General features: G+C 49.0%; 1 protein-coding gene and 1 long non-coding RNA gene across 2 annotated transcripts; both read right to left on the bottom strand.

The window, feature by feature from the left end:
- Positions 1-3,775: 3,775 nt before the first annotated feature.
- On the bottom strand, positions 3,776-4,941 carry LOC105354045. The gene is made up of 2 exons (XR_908749.2): positions 4,056-4,941; positions 3,776-3,969 (listed from the first exon to the last, which is right to left on the bottom strand). It is a non-coding gene; the product is annotated as an uncharacterized LOC105354045 (long non-coding RNA).
- An 8,966-nt stretch (positions 4,942-13,907) lies between these two features.
- LOC111947865 (homeobox protein Nkx-2.5-like) lies at positions 13,908-17,166 on the bottom strand. Its single transcript, XM_023958210.1, has 2 exons — positions 16,343-17,166; positions 13,908-15,659 (listed from the first exon to the last, which is right to left on the bottom strand). The coding sequence occupies exons 1-2, from the start codon at positions 16,758-16,760 to the stop codon at positions 15,022-15,024; spliced, it is 1,056 nt and encodes a 351-aa protein (XP_023813978.1). The 5' UTR covers positions 16,761-17,166; the 3' UTR covers positions 13,908-15,021.
- Between the last annotated feature and the right edge of the window lie 480 nt (positions 17,167-17,646).

The raw sequence follows: 17,646 nt of genomic DNA on the forward strand, positions 1-17,646 counted from the left end.
GATGCCTCGAAAGGTGACATACCCGTCGCTGCCGAAGGATGGTTGTTGTGAGCGTATTCCACCCATACGAGGTAATCCGACCAATCCCCTTAATTCTGGGCCACCAGGCAGCGTAGGGAAGCCTCAAGTTCTTGATTGGCCCTTTCGGCCTGGCCGTTAGATTGGGGATGATACCCCGACGAGAGGCTGACGGAGGCCCCGAGGGCGGAGCAAAAGGCCTTCCAGACTTGGGACGTGAACTGTGGACCCCGGTCAGACACGATGTCGGATGGTATGCCATGATGACGGAAAACAAAATTAATCAGGATCTGGGCTGTTTCGGTGGCTGTGGGCAGTTGAGAGAGGGGAATGAAATGAGCAGATTTAGAAAAACGATCAATGATGGTAAAAATGACCGTGTAACCATGAGAAGGAGGCAGTCCAGTGACAAAATCAACGGCGATGTGTGACCAGGGTCGGCTGGGCGTAGACAGAGGATGGAGATGACCAGCAGGAGGTGAGTTGGATGACTTGGCCCTGGCACAGGTGGTACAGGCAGAGACGTATTCGCGTACGTCGCTTTCCATGGAAGGCCAGAAGAAACGGCGTTTAAGGAGCATGAGGGTGCGGCGAACCCCACCGTGGCAAGCGATCTTAGACGAATGGCCCCAGGTGATGACATCAGACCTGAGCCTATCGGGTACAAACAGGGTACCAGGCGGGCAGTTAGTATTATCGGGTTTCTCACCTTGGGCCTGTTGCACTCTCGCTTCTATGTCCCACGTGAGGTTGCCCACAAATAGAGAGTCCGGAATAATGGGTGGTGTAGCAGATCCGTCGGTGGTGCTGTATTTTCGGGACAGGGCATCGGGTTTGCCGTTTTTGCTGCCTGGACGATAGGTGATGGTAAAATTAAACCTGTCGAAAAACAGACACCAACGGGCCTGTCTGGAGTTGAGTCTCTTGGCTGAACGGAGGTAGGCCAGGTTCTTGTGGTCAGTCCACACAATAAACGGTTGTTCTGCCCCCTCCAACCAATGTCTCCATTCCTCCAGTGCCAGCTTGATGGCCAGTAGCTCCCGGTTGCCGACGTCGTAATTACGCTCAGCAGGATTGAGTTTTCTTGAAAAAAAAGGCACAGGGTTTGAGTTTGCCGGAAGGTGATTCACGCTGGGATAACACAGCCCCTACCCCAGAGTCCGAGGCGTCTACTTCAACAATAAATTGCTTGTGAGGATCAGGTTGAATGAGGATGGGGGCTGAAGTAAACAGTTCTTTAAGTTCATGGAAGGCAGAGTCAGCAGCGTTGTTCCAAACATAGGGAACCTTGATGGAGGTAAGCTGAGTGAGTGGGGCTGCGATGCTACTATAATTTCTTATGAATCTCCTATAAAAGTTGGCGAAACCCAGAAACTGTTGTAGTTTTTTGCGAGACTGGGGAACTTCCCACTCAGACACGGCTCGTAGTTTTGAAGGGTCTGGTTTGATTTGGCCAGCCTCGAGAATGTAACCTAAAAACGCTACAGAATCGACATGGAACTCGCATTTTTCGGATTTAACAAAAAGCTTGTTCTCCAATAAACGCTCGAGGACAAGCCAGACGTGATGACGATGTTCAACTGGGTTATTGGAGTAGATGAGGATATCATCCAGATAGATGAAGACGAAGCGGTTAAGAAAGTCCCGCAGGACGTCGTTTACGAGCCGTTGGAAGATGGCAGGGGCGTTGGTGAGACCAAAGGGCATGACTAAGTATTCATAGTGTCCGAGAGGGGTATTAAAGGCGGTTTTCCACTCGTCCCCCTCTCGAACCCTAACGAGATGGTATGCGTTACGCAGATCTAGTTTCGTGAAAATGTTGGCTACCTGGACGGAGTCGAAGACGGAAGAAATAAGGGGAAGAGAGTATTTATCCTTTACCGTTATTTGGTTTAGCTCTCGGTAGTCAATACAGGGTCTGAGGGTCTTATCCTTTTTCTCAACGAAGAAAAATCCCGCTCCAACAGGAGACGTGGAAGGGCGGATGTGACCGAGAGAGAGCGCCTCCTGAATGTAACTCTCCATGGAGAGTTTCTCAGGTCCAGACAGATTAAATAACCTACCCTTGGGAAGGGGGGCTCCACTGAGGAGTTCAATGGCGCAGTCATAAGGCCTATGAGGTGGTAAAGCACAGGCCTTAGACTTACTGAACACGGTCTTGAGGTCATGATAACAGGATGGAACCTTAGACAAGTCAACATCCTCCTGTTCTGGGAATTTGGCAGCGCCTGAGGTGGGAAGAGCAGAATGTAAACAATTAGCCATGCAGAAGGTACTCCAGTTAACTACCCGGGATTTAGACCAGTCTATTTGGGGATTATGTTGGCGCAACCAGGAAAACCCTAAGATAACCGGGGTTTGAGGAGAGTCGGTAATAAAGAACTGATGGTACTCGCGGTGATTACCGGACGAAATCAGCTGAATAGGTTCCGTACGTTGAGTGATTTTTGAGAGTAATTTACCCCCCAAACCGGCAGCCTTAACGGGAGTGATTAGAGCTTCAACCGGTAGTTGAAGTTGACGAACGAGATTAGAGTCTATGAGGCTGTGTTCAGCTCCAGAGTCAATTAAGGCATTACATTCATGGACATGATTCAGACATGAAAACTTGACAGGCATGAACAGGAAAGGCTCTGTGGTCTTTTCCGACAGGTCCCCTCGCGACCTGTCGCTTAGCGAGGGGTTCGGGAGTTTAAACGGATGGGACAATGTGAAACAGTGTGGCTGGCATCTCCGCAATAAAAACATAATCCCTCGTTGCGGCGTTTATGCCTTTCAGCAGGAGAGAGTTTCGAATGTCCTATCTGCATGGGTTCGTCAGTGAAGCTGCTAGAGGCGTCAGCGCCAGCGGTCGTAGGATGGTGAACCTGAAAGGAACGGTGAGGAACGTCAGAGGAAGGCCGGCGTGTGGTTAAACTCCGTTCTGCCTGGCGCTCACGGAGCCGTATGTCAGAGCGGAGCGCGGCGGTCACAAGTTCCTCAAAAGTATCCGCTTCGGGTTGGGTACATAAGTGATCTTTGATTTTGTCATTCAGGGATTGATAGAAAACACCCTTGAGGGCAATGTCCGGCCAGCCCGCTTCAACCGCCAAAATCCGGAAGTCTATAATGTGGTCGCTCACCGGACGGTTACGCTGCTTAAGGCTGAGTAACCGCCGGGTCGCTTCCTCCTGTTTGCGTGGTTGGTCAAAAACTAGTTGAAATTCACCTATGAAGCGGTCAAAGGGGAGATGTGAGAGTGGATGGGTGGCCAAAAAGGCCTGGGCCCACTGAAGAGCTTTGCTGCGGAGGGAATTGACAACTAAGGAAATCTTGCTCTGATCTGAATGATAATACCGGGGTGCTTGTTGAAAGAGCAGTCGGCACTGTAATAGGAAACCACCGCATGTTTCTACGTCACCGTGAAAAGGTTCCGGCTGCGACCGGATGTTTTCCTCCGGGGAGACGGAAGTGACGGTGGTGATGTCATCCGAAGCGGGAGGTGTAGCAGCGGCGATGGGGCTAGAAGCTTGGGCCGAAAATCCGGCTAGGGTGTGCGTGATGCTGTCCAGGCGGCGGAATAACTCCTGTTGAGCAGCGGACATTTGTGAGAGGGCATCAGACTGACGACTGAGCAACATACCTTGTTGAGCGATGGCAAGGCGGAGTCCCTCCGGGTCAGCTGAGTCGGAGGAATGGCTAGTTCGTTCTGTCATGATTAGCAAGCGTGGTCGACTCAGGTGCTGGAACCCGGAAGGAGGCTCGGCAGGCAGTGAGGTGAGAATAATGAGGTTTTTAATTAGAAAAGGTCAGGATGGACTTGAGCTCCAGTATCCTTCCAGATTGTCCAAGGAGAGGTTGGAGGGTATTGTTGGCAGCAACCGCGTGATCCGAGACTGGGGTTGGAGAACGTCCGAGCGAGACGGCGAGAGGTGACCCGTGATCAGGTATGCTCCTCCGGTAAGCGAGGTCCTGGAATGAATGTGGAGACAAAAGCAGATTAGTGGTAAGCAAGAGACAGGCAAGGGCCAGAATCTATGAGAGGCCAGGAGATGCACCATAGGAGTACAACGAACTAGCGTCGGTTACAGGTCCGTGGTCTCCTTAAGAGTCTGCTGGCTGATGAGGATGAGGAGGCGCAGCTGGAGGCATCAGGTGGAGCTGATGAGGAGGACCCGGCCGGGGGCACCGTGACACCCCCCCTGATGAAGATTCATCCGTTAGTTTCATCCATCTGTGTCTAAACCTTAAAGGTAAAAAGTTTATTCTTAAATCTAAAATGTTTTCATCGGTTTTAAAGCTTTATTGAAAAGAGGAAAAGTACAAACGAATGAGAAAGCTCTGAAATATTCTACTCCAGTCACCGTCCTGTAAAACAAATATTTACTCTGTAAGTACTCGAGTATTCATGTTACTGATGAAAAAACGACCGGAGTACTTGTTGCAGCATAAATATGTTTATTTAAAATAGGTTATTTGCAGAAATAGGAACAGTTTCTGAATGAACAGTTCAAATGAAAGGTCATCAAAAACACTTCCTGCTCCTAATGTCCACAAAAATGAACATTTTAAAAATAATTCTTCTGTCAAAGAAATGAAAATGTTATTTTCTGTGGACAGAAGCTGACAAAAAACTCCAAATGTTTGTGAATTCATGTTTTTTTTATTCAGGTCTTTTTCAGAATTAACCTGGAATATTACTTGAGCTTCAATAAAATAAATAATATAAACCATAAAACAAAGTTCAGTAGAAAAATATTTCCAGTTTGTCTGTAAGAGACTCACCTGAACCGACAGAAACGAGGCTTCAAACTTCTTTCCATGTTTGTTACTGAGAAACAAAGACTTTAGACCGGATGATGGATGGATGATGGATGGATGGATGATGGATGGATGGATGGATGGATGGATGATGGATGGATGATGGATGGATGCATGGATGGATGATGGATGGATGGATGATGGATGGATGGATGATGGATGGATGGATGGATGGATGATGGATAGATGATGGATGGATGCATGGATGGATGATGGATGGATGATGGATGGATGATGGATGGATGATGGATGGATGATGGATGGATGCATGGATGGATGATGGATGGATGATGGATGGATGCATGGATGGAGGATGGATGGATGGATGATGGATGGATGGATGATGGATGGATGATGGATGGATGGATGATGGATGGATGGATGATGGATGGATGATGGATGGATGCATGGATGGATGATGGATGGATGGATGGATGGATGATGGATGATGGATGGATGATGGATGGATGCATGGATGAGTGGATGAGTGGATGGATGGATGGATGGATGAATGGATGGATGGATGGATGATGGATGGATGGATGATGGATGGATGATGGATGGATGATGGATGGATGGATGATGGATGGATGGATGATGGATGGATGATGGATGGATGCATGGATGGATGATGGATGGATGCATGGATGGATGATGGATGGATGGATGATGGATGGATGGATGGATGATGGATGGATGGATGGATGGATGGATGATGGATGGATGATGGATGGATGCATGGATGGATGATGGATGGATGATGGATGGATGATGGATGGATGGATGGATGGATGATGGATGGATGATGGATGGATGATGGATGGATGCATGGATGGATGATGGATGGATGCATGGATGGATGATGGATGATGGATGGATAGATGGATGGATGGATGGATGGATGGATGCATGGATGGATGATGGATGGATGGATGGATGGATGATGGATGGATGATGGATGGATGGATGATGGATGGATGCTCTCCTCTCCTCTCCTCCGTCCCTCCAGTTCCCTTCAGGCCTCCTGTTTGTTTTCTTCAGGTGTGTTTCTGAAACGTAACCAGACCCCTCTAGTAACAGGACGGTCTCGACCGGCGAGGCCACGCCCCCGTCTGGAGGCCCCGCGGCAGCAGAGCTGAAGCGTGGGGCGCCGCTCTGCTCCTGTTCCTCTGTTTGGGACTCACCTGTGGCTGCAGCTCACCTGGATGCAGGTAAATGCAGAAACATGCCGACAGTTCTGTCCCTTCAGGACTGAAGGACTGATGAAGAGGAGTCTGTGGACAGGTGAGTCACACCGCAGTGAGGTCAGGTCCCTCCTGTAAACAAACCTCTCAGGTGTTTTGTTGACTAACAATGGTGCCGCTGGACTTCCTGTTGCGCCTCGTGACGTTTATTCTCCATGTCAGCATCGCTGCAGCTTAGCTTCCAGAGTTCACTTCAAACTGGAAAAGTGCTGACTGGACATTTTTCTGCAGACTCCTGGCAACTTAAACACCTTAAATGGTTGAATCATTTTTCCGTTTTGTCCACAAACCTTCTTGTCCTTCAGGACCCACAGCTGCGTCTGCCTGAAAAAAGTAAACTGCATTCACTGCAAAAATCTTTAACGAGAAACGAACCGACTTCAACTGCCTCAAAAAGTGTCCGTTATTAGTTTTGTAAAATTCTGTTTTCTTTTCTTTTGTTTTCTTTTCTTTAACTTAGGAAGTTGGTCGGATGGCAGAAGGATTCAGGAGAAACAGGAAACCTCAACGATGCTTCAGAGAATGTTCCGGGTTTTCATTTCTGCTCATTTGTCACAGAAACTTTGCTTTTGTTCGTCTGACTTTGTGGCGTCAGATTCAAAGCCCAACAGAACTCCTGCTTCTGAACAGAACAGCAAACACAAGGCGGTTCTGAACGACGATCTGCTCTCGGACCTCAGGGGTCCCCCCCCCATATCTGTCCCACCTGCAGCAGATGATCAAAGAGTTCTCCTCCTGAAACTGTCTGACGTAAACCTTCATCTCAAAGAAATCCATCTGAGGGAAATTCAGGCGCAGAACTAAAGTCACGGATGTGGAAATTCTCAGTTTCTGTGTCTCCATGAATGTCTGTCACATCCACAAACCAGGAGAGCCTCCACAGGAGCTGAGTCCAGAAACGGATCCAGGAGGTCGAAAAGGAAGCGGGAGAAGATGGAGAGCAGGTCGGGACTTGCTGGACTCGGGTCAGAGGTCGCACTCCAGCGATCAGACAAACATGGAGGAGAAAGAAAGACAAGAACACAGAGAAACGTTCCGGACAAACGTTCTGGGAGGAGTGGATCCCGATTCTTCTGGATTCAAACAGGAAAACATCAGAGCTATGGTCAGACACGGCGGTGGGAGGGGGATGGTCTGGGAGGAGAACGTCCACGGTTCGAGGACTCTGGCTCAAAAGCACTTGGGTTCAGCAGAGGGTTGGTGGAGATGCTGTTCTGCAGCGGCGTTCCCCTCGCCCCCCCCTCCCTGCAGTCCTCACAAACGGTTGTTTGCGGGGAGGGGGGGTTGGGCTGGAAGAACCAGTCCAACAGTTTCCAGAACCGTTTTCTCACAGAACCTCTGGTGAGATCCAGGAAATCCTTCTTCCTTTATGGATGAGAATCTGATTTCCGCTCTGAGTCTGGTTTCAGTGTAAAAGCCTGTCGGATCAGGTTTCCTCCCAGCATCAGCATCCATGTTGGCGTTTCCATGACAACGTTTTCCTTTTTTGGTCTGAGGCCTCAGATGAACTCGTTTTCATAGGAATCTTTTATTTTGTAAAGGAAGCGGGTTTTTCCTTTTATTTTGAAAGTCATGAACGAGTCATGGAACGCATGCTCTGGCCCTTCGGGGGCGCCCGTGGGCGTGGGAGAGTCCTCAAATCCGAGCCATATATTCAGGTGAAGCTGGCTGTCAGGCATCCGTGACCGCTCTTCCAGCTGGAGCGGGACTCGAACCCACGATCCTAATGATTTTCAGTGAGGCGCACACACAGACGCGCCACAATTTATGCGTGTTATTGCAAACGCTGACAGCTCAGGACAAATCTCCGTGGGCAGCATTGGATAAACACGGCGCTGCTGCGTATCTTCCCAGAATCCTCGTGTTTTAGCCCCAGAAAGCGGATAAATGTGGAGGACTGCGTAAATATTTGGAGATGTGGGGCTGATGGACGAGCCCGAGGCGTCCCGCGGCCGTCTCCCACCTCAGGACACGGGAAACCGCTGGAGAAGACTTTTCCAAACATCCCCGTCCACCGCAGAATCTACTGGGTTGACGTCAGCGTGCACGAGCCGGCTGACAGACACTGTCCAGCTCCGGAGAGCTCCAGGGTGTCATCCGTTACACCTCACAGCTGCAGCGATATTTAGCTCTGATATGGATCTATTAATAATAATATCTCACCTGACTGATGGGATGTGCGGCTGCCTCTGTGTGGAGGAAGAAGCTTCAGCTGCTTCAGCAGCTTCTGAAGCTTCAGCAGCTTCAGAAGCTTCTGAAGCTTCAGCTGCTTCAGCTCCTCCATCCAGAGGAGGTGGTGGGTTCTTCTCCTCTGGATCTCTGCCGTTAAGCAACATGGATGTTTCTGTCAATTGGATGAGATGTTCTCCATCTGGAGAGACGACGTTCTTCCAGCCGGATCCAGAACCTTCTTCTGGTTTAAGGCTAAAACGTCCTTTCAGCCTTTCAGCTTCAGCCTTTCAGCTTCAGCCCAGCGACTCTGAAACTTTCTCTCAGAAGGTACAAAGAGGAATCGTCTGTGAACATGTTGCATCGGTTCCACCAACATCAGAGAATCAGTTTGAAAGCAGACATGAAACGAGGTTCAAATCCAAAAGGAAAACTTCCACCAAATTTAGTCTGAATTGATGAAACACATGGAGCAGACTTTACTGAATTCTACTGTCTCTATTTGAGGTCTGCATTGAAAATGTCCTCACTTTCCTTCAATTAAAGGGACTGAAAGTTAAAAAAGAAGTTTTTTCTTTTCTCTGCTGATGTTTCTGCTCTACTTTAGTCTTTTACTTGATTCAACTGCGAAGATTAAAACCTTTATTTCAGCAGACAAAACATCAAGAACAGTTTCTTATTTACAAAGTTGGCCTGAAATACAAAAGGAAAACCTGGAGAGGATCTTCTGAAGTCATTTTTATCCTTTGAAACTTGATCTGCTGTGAAGATTTCTGATTTCATGTTGTTTCTGATCACAGTCAGGATTCTTCTAATGAAAATAAACTGCATATAATTGATCCACATCTTTGTCATGTGATTTATTGATCCTTAAGGATTCTAACTGAACCGGAAAACGATCAATCATGTTATAAAATGGCTTCAGTAGAACAGGTGGGATTAGATAAATTCATTCCCTTTCAAGCGATCTTTAATTTAAAGTCTAATGATCCTTAATTTTGATACGTCTTTGTATGAATGTATAGCTGCTGAATTTAATGTTTTCTGCATTATTTTTGCTGTGATTGCTTTAAATAAACCAATCAAATCAAATCAAAAATAATAAATACTGTAAAGCTGCAAAGATCCGGATCTCCTCCACAGTTTGGACTGGGGAAAAAACGACGTTTTGCTCCAGAATGAAAGAGCTGAAGAACTGTAGACGTTCCTCTGAGCTGGAACCCCAGGATGGACTTTGAGGAACCCTGACGGGTTCTTCAGCTTCACCCATGAGGGAAGCGTGTCGCTCCAACACCTGCTCAGGTGAGGACCAAACGCCGTTCAGCTCACATGTTCCTGTTCTGACTCGCCGTGTTTCTGTCAACTTCACCCTAAAGCACAGAAACGGCAGAACCTCCTTCACGCTAAACTCCAGAACCCGACAGAACTGGAACCGGGCTGCTCTGTCCCTAGCAGAGGGATTGTGGTGTTCCTCAGGGTTCTGGATGTGGCCCGACCACGTTCCCTCAAACCTGACATCCAATCAGGAAACGCCTCTGTTGTTACGCTGACGACACTCCGCTCTGAACGTCCACCAAAGCTGAGGGAACGTTGGCTGCAGCTTTGTTTAGAGAACTCCTTCCTACCGGCAAACCCATCAGGAAACTCCTCAGTGACTCGGGTTCAGGGTCCAGAACATGGAAACACTCCATGACCTTTAGGCGGGTCCAGAAATGTTCACGTTTTATCAGGAAAAGTCAGGTTAAAAACTAAAGACAGACGTCAATCACATGAATTCCTCAGCAGCGACACGGATTCAAACCTTTTCAGGAGTTTTTTTCTTTTCATTTTTCAGGCTTTGCTGCGTTTGGATCCATCAGTAAAATCCTGAAATATTTTTCTTTGTCCAGAACAAAATGAAGACGTTTTAGTGAAATGACAGATTCATTTTTACCTGAAGGAGTGTTGAAAGTTCAGACATCAAGGCTGCAAAAAAGCTTCTTGAATTCAGTTTAGTAAACAGCAGTTTGGTGGATTTACAGGAACCAATAGAAACATTTGACATGGATTCATTTAAAATCGGTTTGAACTGTTCAGACTCGGCCGTGTGGATCAGGTGTCTGTCACTTTCCTCCAGGCCTCCTTTTGAAATTGAAAAACGTCTTTGTGTTTGTGTTAATAAAGTTTTTTTACGTGTTTGTTGTTGAACAAACGAAGGCAGACGTGGAGAAGCGGATCAGCGTTTCTGCTGCTCTCCTCCTCACCTCTGCCTGTCTGGACCTGCAGCTCTGGGAGGGGTGTGTCTCCATGGCGACCAATCATCAGGCCAGCGGGATTGTTGTTACAGAAACTTATGGAAGTCTTTCATGTGTCATGGAGGAATCTCTGACAGCTTCACACGTCAAACCTGAACACCTGCTGGGCTTTTTTTTAGCTCCATCGGCCCAGAAACAGACGTGACAAACCCAGAAAAGAATCTAAAGGTCCAACTTCAGCCTCATTTCTGATCACGTTGTGGATTTGAAAACACGTCACTGAAATGCAAACGGACAGAAAAGCTGCAGCTTTTGTTATTCTAGAAGCTCATGTCTGTTTTCTGAAAGCTGAGAAGCTCCTGGTTTCATCTCCTGCCATTCATGACTCAACGTTAGTCCATTGATTCTGCTCAGGTTGGGGTGGGGGGTGGGGGGAGGACCCCTCCCAAGGGCAGGAGGCGGGAACCGGAGGTAATGTGAGACTCCGCTCTGCAAAACAGGCTGCAGTTTGATGAGCCGACATTCAGAAATCTGTGAGGAGATCCAGAGACGATCCCAGATCAGGATCAGGATCAGGATCAGGGACAGGATCAGGGATCAGGGATCAGGGTCAGGGTCAGGGTCAGGATCAGGGTCAGGGTCAGGATCTCTGTATCCTCAGAGGGAAACGTCTGACCACAAACGGCGTGAAGCTGCTGCAGCTCTGAGAAGCTTCTTCTGCCGCCGCTGCATCACAGAAAGCAGAGAGAAATCCAGGTTTTTGTTTTCAGCTCTTTTGGATGCAGAGAAATCCCAAAAATCCAGAAGTTTCTGCTGAAACAAGGAGAGGAGTCTTCAGAAGAAACGAGAAGATTCCAACAGAAGCTGGAGATCCTGAAGTCTGGAAGCAGGAACTAAATGTGAGGAATTTGCTGAGTCACATAATAAACCTCCCATCTGTTTGATAAACAAAGTTTTTATGTTTTTGAACTTTTGCTGACGTCAAAAAAAAATAAAATAATTTTTTTCTGAGAAAATCTTGAACTTCTTCAGTTTTCTGGTCTGATCTTTGATCCTTCAAAGTGGATTATTTTCATTTAATCTGTACTATAAATTTACTTTTTCTAATGTAATCTTAAAGGTTCCAATTTAGTCTGAAGTATTCAGCTACTCCTTAATGTACTTATACTCACGTATACTTAAAAAATAAACTTTAAAAGTTTATACTGAGGGGAGAAAATCTTCAGATATTTGCTTCAAGACATTTTTTTTTTCATTTTAATTAATGAAAATCCGAAGAAAAAAAAACATTTTGACCATTGAAACAATTTATTGATTTGGTATTTTATTTTTTTAAGTTTATTATATGTCAAATAAAATACATTTGTCTTTGTTTTATTTAAATATTTGCATCAAGATATTTGACCGGAGAGATTTACAGGAAAAAAACATTCAAAGTAACTATTGTTAAATATTTAGAATAATAGTAATAAATTAATATTGTTGTTGTCGTCGTGGTCACGGAGCAGGACGTCTGCGTGTCTCGCCTGTCCTCGCGCGCCCTCGCGGCCCGCAGCTCTTCTGTCTCTCTTTGTGTTTACGTCCCCGTTATTCCCCGTTAGTGAGCAGCATCCGCCCGGAGAGGGACCTCGAGGGAGGGGGGGATTCCAGTCCGCGGGTCAACAGCTCAGACGGACCGATCTCAATCTGCGCGCGCGGACCGACACTCTGGCGGGAAACGTGCTGCTCGGAACATTTGATTTTTTTTAGACCATCTTTAGAAAATGATCAGGATGTGAGGTTTTGAGAGAAAAAAACAGGAAATATTCTTTTAAGTTTTTACTCTCTTCTTTTTTGGAAAATATCCGCTGAAGTTCTTTCCCCCAAAACCAATGCTGCAGAGGTCCAGGTGTTGATGTTTGTGGTTCACGTGGCTCCAGATGTTTGCTCTGACGTGCGGCTGTAATTATGCCGGAGCGGCTTTGGCGCAGCCGCGGTTCTCAGGCCGCGGAGGGACAATTACGCGCAGAGAAAACAGCAATTCCCGCCTCCCTCTGAGAAGTTTCACACCACCTGCAGGACCATCCATCTTCTGCGGGATCACGCAGCCGGACAGCTGATGGGCTCATGAGCGACGAGGCGGAGGAGTTCGGACTAAAAACAGAACCAGCTGCGGGCCTCGTCCTCGTGCGTTAAGGCCAAAAGCGGGAAAACAAAAGATGATTCTTCTGTTGGGCCGAACATCCGATGACGTCACAGAAAGGCTGACAAAAGCTCAAAAGTTTGGAAACTTTTTAAAGAAGAAACTCCTCAGTGACCCCCCACACCCACGCATTCACACGCACACACAGCCTCTGCGTCATAATACACCTTTAACACACCTCAGACCTGAGAACACGCCGCACTTCGTTAACCGTTGTGTTGTCTTGCGGGTCAAAATGACCCACTGCCATCTTCAGTTGTAGAAAAAATACCTGAACATTTTCAACCTGAAATTTTAGGACTTTTCCAAAGTGAACCTCCGTTAAATTTTAGATGTGGCTGTACGCCACTAAGATTGTCTAACGGGTCATTGTGACCCGTAAATCGTTCATGCATTTGAACACCGGAAAGTAGTTTAACGGCCACACACAAACTCCAATCACGCACACACCTGATCCACCTGAGGCTGCAGGTGGATCAGTCAAAGCGGGCAAAGAAAACAGAAAACACAAAGCCTCACATCAATACAAACACACACACACACGTCTACACACAACACACATCTACACACACACGTCTACACACAACACACATCTACACACACATCTACACACACGTCTACACACAACACACATCTACACGCACACGTCTACACACAACACACATCTACACACACATCTACACACACATCTACACACACAACACACAACTACACACACACATCTACACACACACACATTTACACACACACATCTACACACACATGTACACACACACATCCAAAAACACACACACACGTCTACACACACACACCACACACACGTCTACACACACGAGCTGAACAACGTCAAAGCAGCGTTGTGATGTTGTGTTGATGTGTTTTTATAAATGTCTTAAACTGCTGACACAGAAATTCCAGATTATTATTTTTCCTGATTTGAAATAAATGAATCATAAATTAAAACAGCGACAACAACCGTTTGAAAGAGGAAACTGTCATGACGGTTAGTTGTGTTGTGTTCAGTTGTGATCACGCACGTTTGTCTTTTTTGTTGTGGAAAAAAAAAGATATAAAATGAACAAAATTGAGTTAAATTTTGAAGAAAATGTTTGATTTTAGATGAAATTTCAGAGAAGCTGCTTCATTATTTTGACTCCAGTAAACAGAAAGTGAAGATCTCACATGGGTCAGATCACGCGTGCGGGGGGGTCACGGATCAACGCTGTGAACTTCAACAACTAATGAGGACAAACGACTGGATTCAGGTATGAAGTGGATTTGTTTTTATTTGATGTAAAAAGTTCGACTCCGGTTTCTGATCCGGTTTGTTCTCCGGAACGTTTTGGGATTCGGCCGCGCGCCTCTGAGCCGCTTCTGCAGAATAATCGGTCTGAAAATCCGCGGTTCCCCCGTGAGACTGACGGATGGAACATCAGCCCTAACAGGCCGTGACCCACACCCCCCACCCCAAATTCTCCTGCCCATTTTCCTCTGCGGGACAAATGGTGAAACTTGTAGCAATAATACCCCCTTCTTTCAGACAAACGCCTCCCGCTGCCCTCATCTCCAGCCCCGCAGCCCCAGAGCCCGCGCGGCTGGAGATCTCACAGAGCCTTTTTCCGCGAACAAAAAGAGGGGGGGGCTCCTGAAGGGGAACAAAGGTGACCACGTTTTTCCTCTTCCCTGGTTAGAATAACCCGCTGCCTGTCGCTCAAATGGGAATATTAGGACGTCAATCTCGCGGCCCCTGCGCGCCTTTGTCTTTGCTGAGTGCCCGGCTCTGCCTACCACACACCTTTTGTCCAACAATCCAATAAGAGCCATTATTCCCGCTCTGCAGCCCGACCGCCGCGCGCTCTTCGGGGTATTTTAGGAGCCTAATTTTGTCCTTTAAGGAGCTCAAATGGAGAAAAAACTTCCTCCTTTCACGTCGCCTGGCACCGGGACAAAGGGTCCCTGCGGCCCCGGCCTCCTCCTCCTCCTCCTCCTCCCGCGGCTCCTGCCGGCGTGTTTGTCTGCGGAATGTTCTGCTGCAGAAAAGCTGCGTTTGGGTCTCAGTTTCCGTCAGAAAGCAGAACTCAGCGTCTGGAATAGATTTACTTTATTTGAATAAATGTGAAATAGACTAAAAACAATCATTTTTCTAGCAAAAACAATAAAACACAATCTCTCAAATAAAAAATGAAATTCTTTTGATTTTTGCGCACGTGCCCCCCTCCCTCTCTGTTGTGCGGGGCCAGCGCGCGGCCCCGGGCAAAGGTGAAGCTTAAAACCACATTGCACCGCGTTTGTGTCCGCCCGCTCCTGACCTGTGGATCCATCTGACACCTCCATCCAAACCGAGGAGCTCCTTCGCTCCCGGAGGGGGGGGGGGCTACCACGCCCGGATGCCCTGCAGGGAGCCCTGGCAGGACGTGACCGCTGTCCCTGCGTGCGTCTGGGCCTGCGAGGAGCCGCCAAGGCCGCCCACGCTCCCCAAGTTCATGTTCATGAAGGCGTTGGGGGTGCTGGACGGGGGGAGGGCGGGGATGCTGCTGTAGGTGCAGCTGTAGTTGCTGTTGTAAGCGGGGCTGTTGTACGTGTACGCGGGGTATCCGTTGTAGCCGTACGGGGTGGGGCTGTAGGGGTTCGCGGCGTAGCTCTGCGCGCCCCCCAGGCACGGCTTCCCGTCCCGCACCAGCACGGGCACGGCGACGCGCCTCGGCGGCGGGGGGTGGTGCTGCCCCGCCGCCTCCAGAGACTTGTCCTGCCGCTGCCGTTTGCACTTGTAGCGCCGGTTCTGGAACCAGATCTTGACCTGGTTGGAGGTGAGCTTGAGCGTCGTGGCCAGGTGTTCCCGCTCCGGCGCGGACAGGTAGCGCTGCTGCTTGAAGCGCCGCTCCAGCTCGAAGACCTGCGCCTGGGAGAAGAGCACGCGCGGCCTCCGACGACTCCGCTGCTTCTGCGCCGGCCTCTCCGCCTCCCCCGGTCCGCCCCCCGAGGACTCCTCCCGGGACAGCAGGCCGCAGGTCTCTGGGCGGATCGGAAGAGTTTCAGCTTTAGACATTTTCTTACGGCTTTCTTACGGCGCGTAAAAGGCATCAAACTGTTTTAGGTGGCGCCCTGAAAAAACACCCAACAAGATGAAACCAAAGGAAAGAAAGTTTTTCACGGTAAAAATATATTTTCCCAGAATTCTCTCAACCTTTTCCCTTTTTCCCCTCCAGGAAAGCTGCACCCTTCGCGCTCTTCAGTGTCAGCTCTTTACAGCCTCTTTAAACTAATTGTCGGTTTATGGTCCACACATCATAACAGACTTCCCAATAAGAGGCGCGCGCGCGGCGGAACCACTACAAAGTGTTTGACATTCGCAGACTTTACTGGATTCGTCTCAGACTTCTTTATTGGCAGCGCGCGAGACGCGGCGGGGACGCGCGCGCTCGATGCGTCAAACATATATTTACGAATAATTTTACTATAAAATGGTCGTGAAAAACATTTAAATAACCAGGAAATACATTTTATTTTAATAAAAACAGGGAAACCGCTATAAGTTCTATTTTTCTCTTTAGAGTTTAGTCAGATTTTTTCTAAATGCAAATGTTTATACAGTAAGCGAAAATAACGCGCATCAACACGCAAATCTGCGGTTTTAACCAGACCCCCCCCCCCCCCCCCCCTGCTCTTTGTTCCTCTCAGAAATCTGCTCCACTCACTCCTTTCCGGCTCCTCCAGCTCCGCGCCCTCCAGCTTGGCTCCGTGGAGGCCCGCGTGGCCGTACATGCTGGGGGACAGAGGGGGCTCCGCGCGCTCCTCCTCGCGCGCCGTCAGCGCGCTCAGGTAAGCCAGGTTGTCCTCTCCGTCCGAGAAAGGAGGGCTGTCCCGAGCCGCGGCGAGCATGCAGGAGGATGGGGTTTGGAAGTGCTGGTGTCCGTGCGGGGAGCGGGCCAGGAGGTGCTGGCTGTGGAGCTCCAGGGAGGCGCACTGCTGCTGCTGCTGCTGCTGCTGCTGCTGCTGCTGCTGCTCCAGCTTCAGGATATCCTTGACGGAGAACGGCGTGGAGGTCAGCGGGCTCTGCAGCATCATGTCATCCAGCTCCGCAGCATCGAGGAAATGAAGTCCAGCGAGTAACATGCACTCCCCCTTCTTTCCTCCTAACACGCAGATCCGCCTGGAAGCCCTGTCTTTGCTAATTGGAGGTGCGTTAAGCCTCTGGAATCCTTCATCGCCATAAATCGCAGGAAAACACGGGTGTTAGCGGCGGGTTTGTCCACGCAGGTCCTCCCTGACAGACATAATGTCAGGCTTTGGAGGTGCGGGATGGACCGGGGCGAAGCAGTGCCGCTGCCTCCTTTTGGAGCGAGGGGGAGGGGTGTGCGTGAAATGGAAAGTCCGCGTGGGCCGGAGGGAAAGCACTAGTTGGAGAGAAGACTGCGGGGAGCAGTGACGTGGACGCGCGTGTTTTGTTACTGTTTTTGAAACTGCCGCCCGGCCTCTTTGTCAATAAGAAGCAAAATAAATATCCCCCCCCCCCCCATTTTTGCCCAGACTCATGAGTTCAGATACCCCCCCCCCCCGCGCGCTCAGGTGAAAATGTTCAACTTTTACTGCGTTTTGCGAGAAAAAAATCTCCAAATGTCAGAGATTTGATTTCTCTAAAGTCAGAACTCTGTGAGACTCAACCAGACACACCACCCCCCTGCCCCCCCCCCCCCCCCCCCAAACATGCAGAGGTTGTCCCCTGGCCGCGCGCGCAGAGGCTGCAGCGGGCCTCTGCTGCGCACGGTCCACCTGCGCCCCCGTCCCTCCACGGCCTCCTCCTCCTCCTGTCAGCTCTCTGGTTTATCTCTGCTGTTGTATTAATACCCGCTCGGGACCGATAAGCAGCCCCCCACCCCACCCCCCACGGGGGCAATTAAAATTCCTCCAAAAAAACGGACTGACGTTTTTAGCGCGCCCTAATCTGCTCCTATCAGCCCCCCCACTCCGTCCTCCGTCACCCCGCTCCTCTCTGCTCCTG

The sequence above is a fragment of the Oryzias latipes genome, chromosome 1 (assembly GCF_002234675.1).
Source record: "Oryzias latipes chromosome 1, ASM223467v1".
NCBI classification, from domain to species: Eukaryota; Metazoa; Chordata; class Actinopteri; order Beloniformes; family Adrianichthyidae; genus Oryzias; species Oryzias latipes.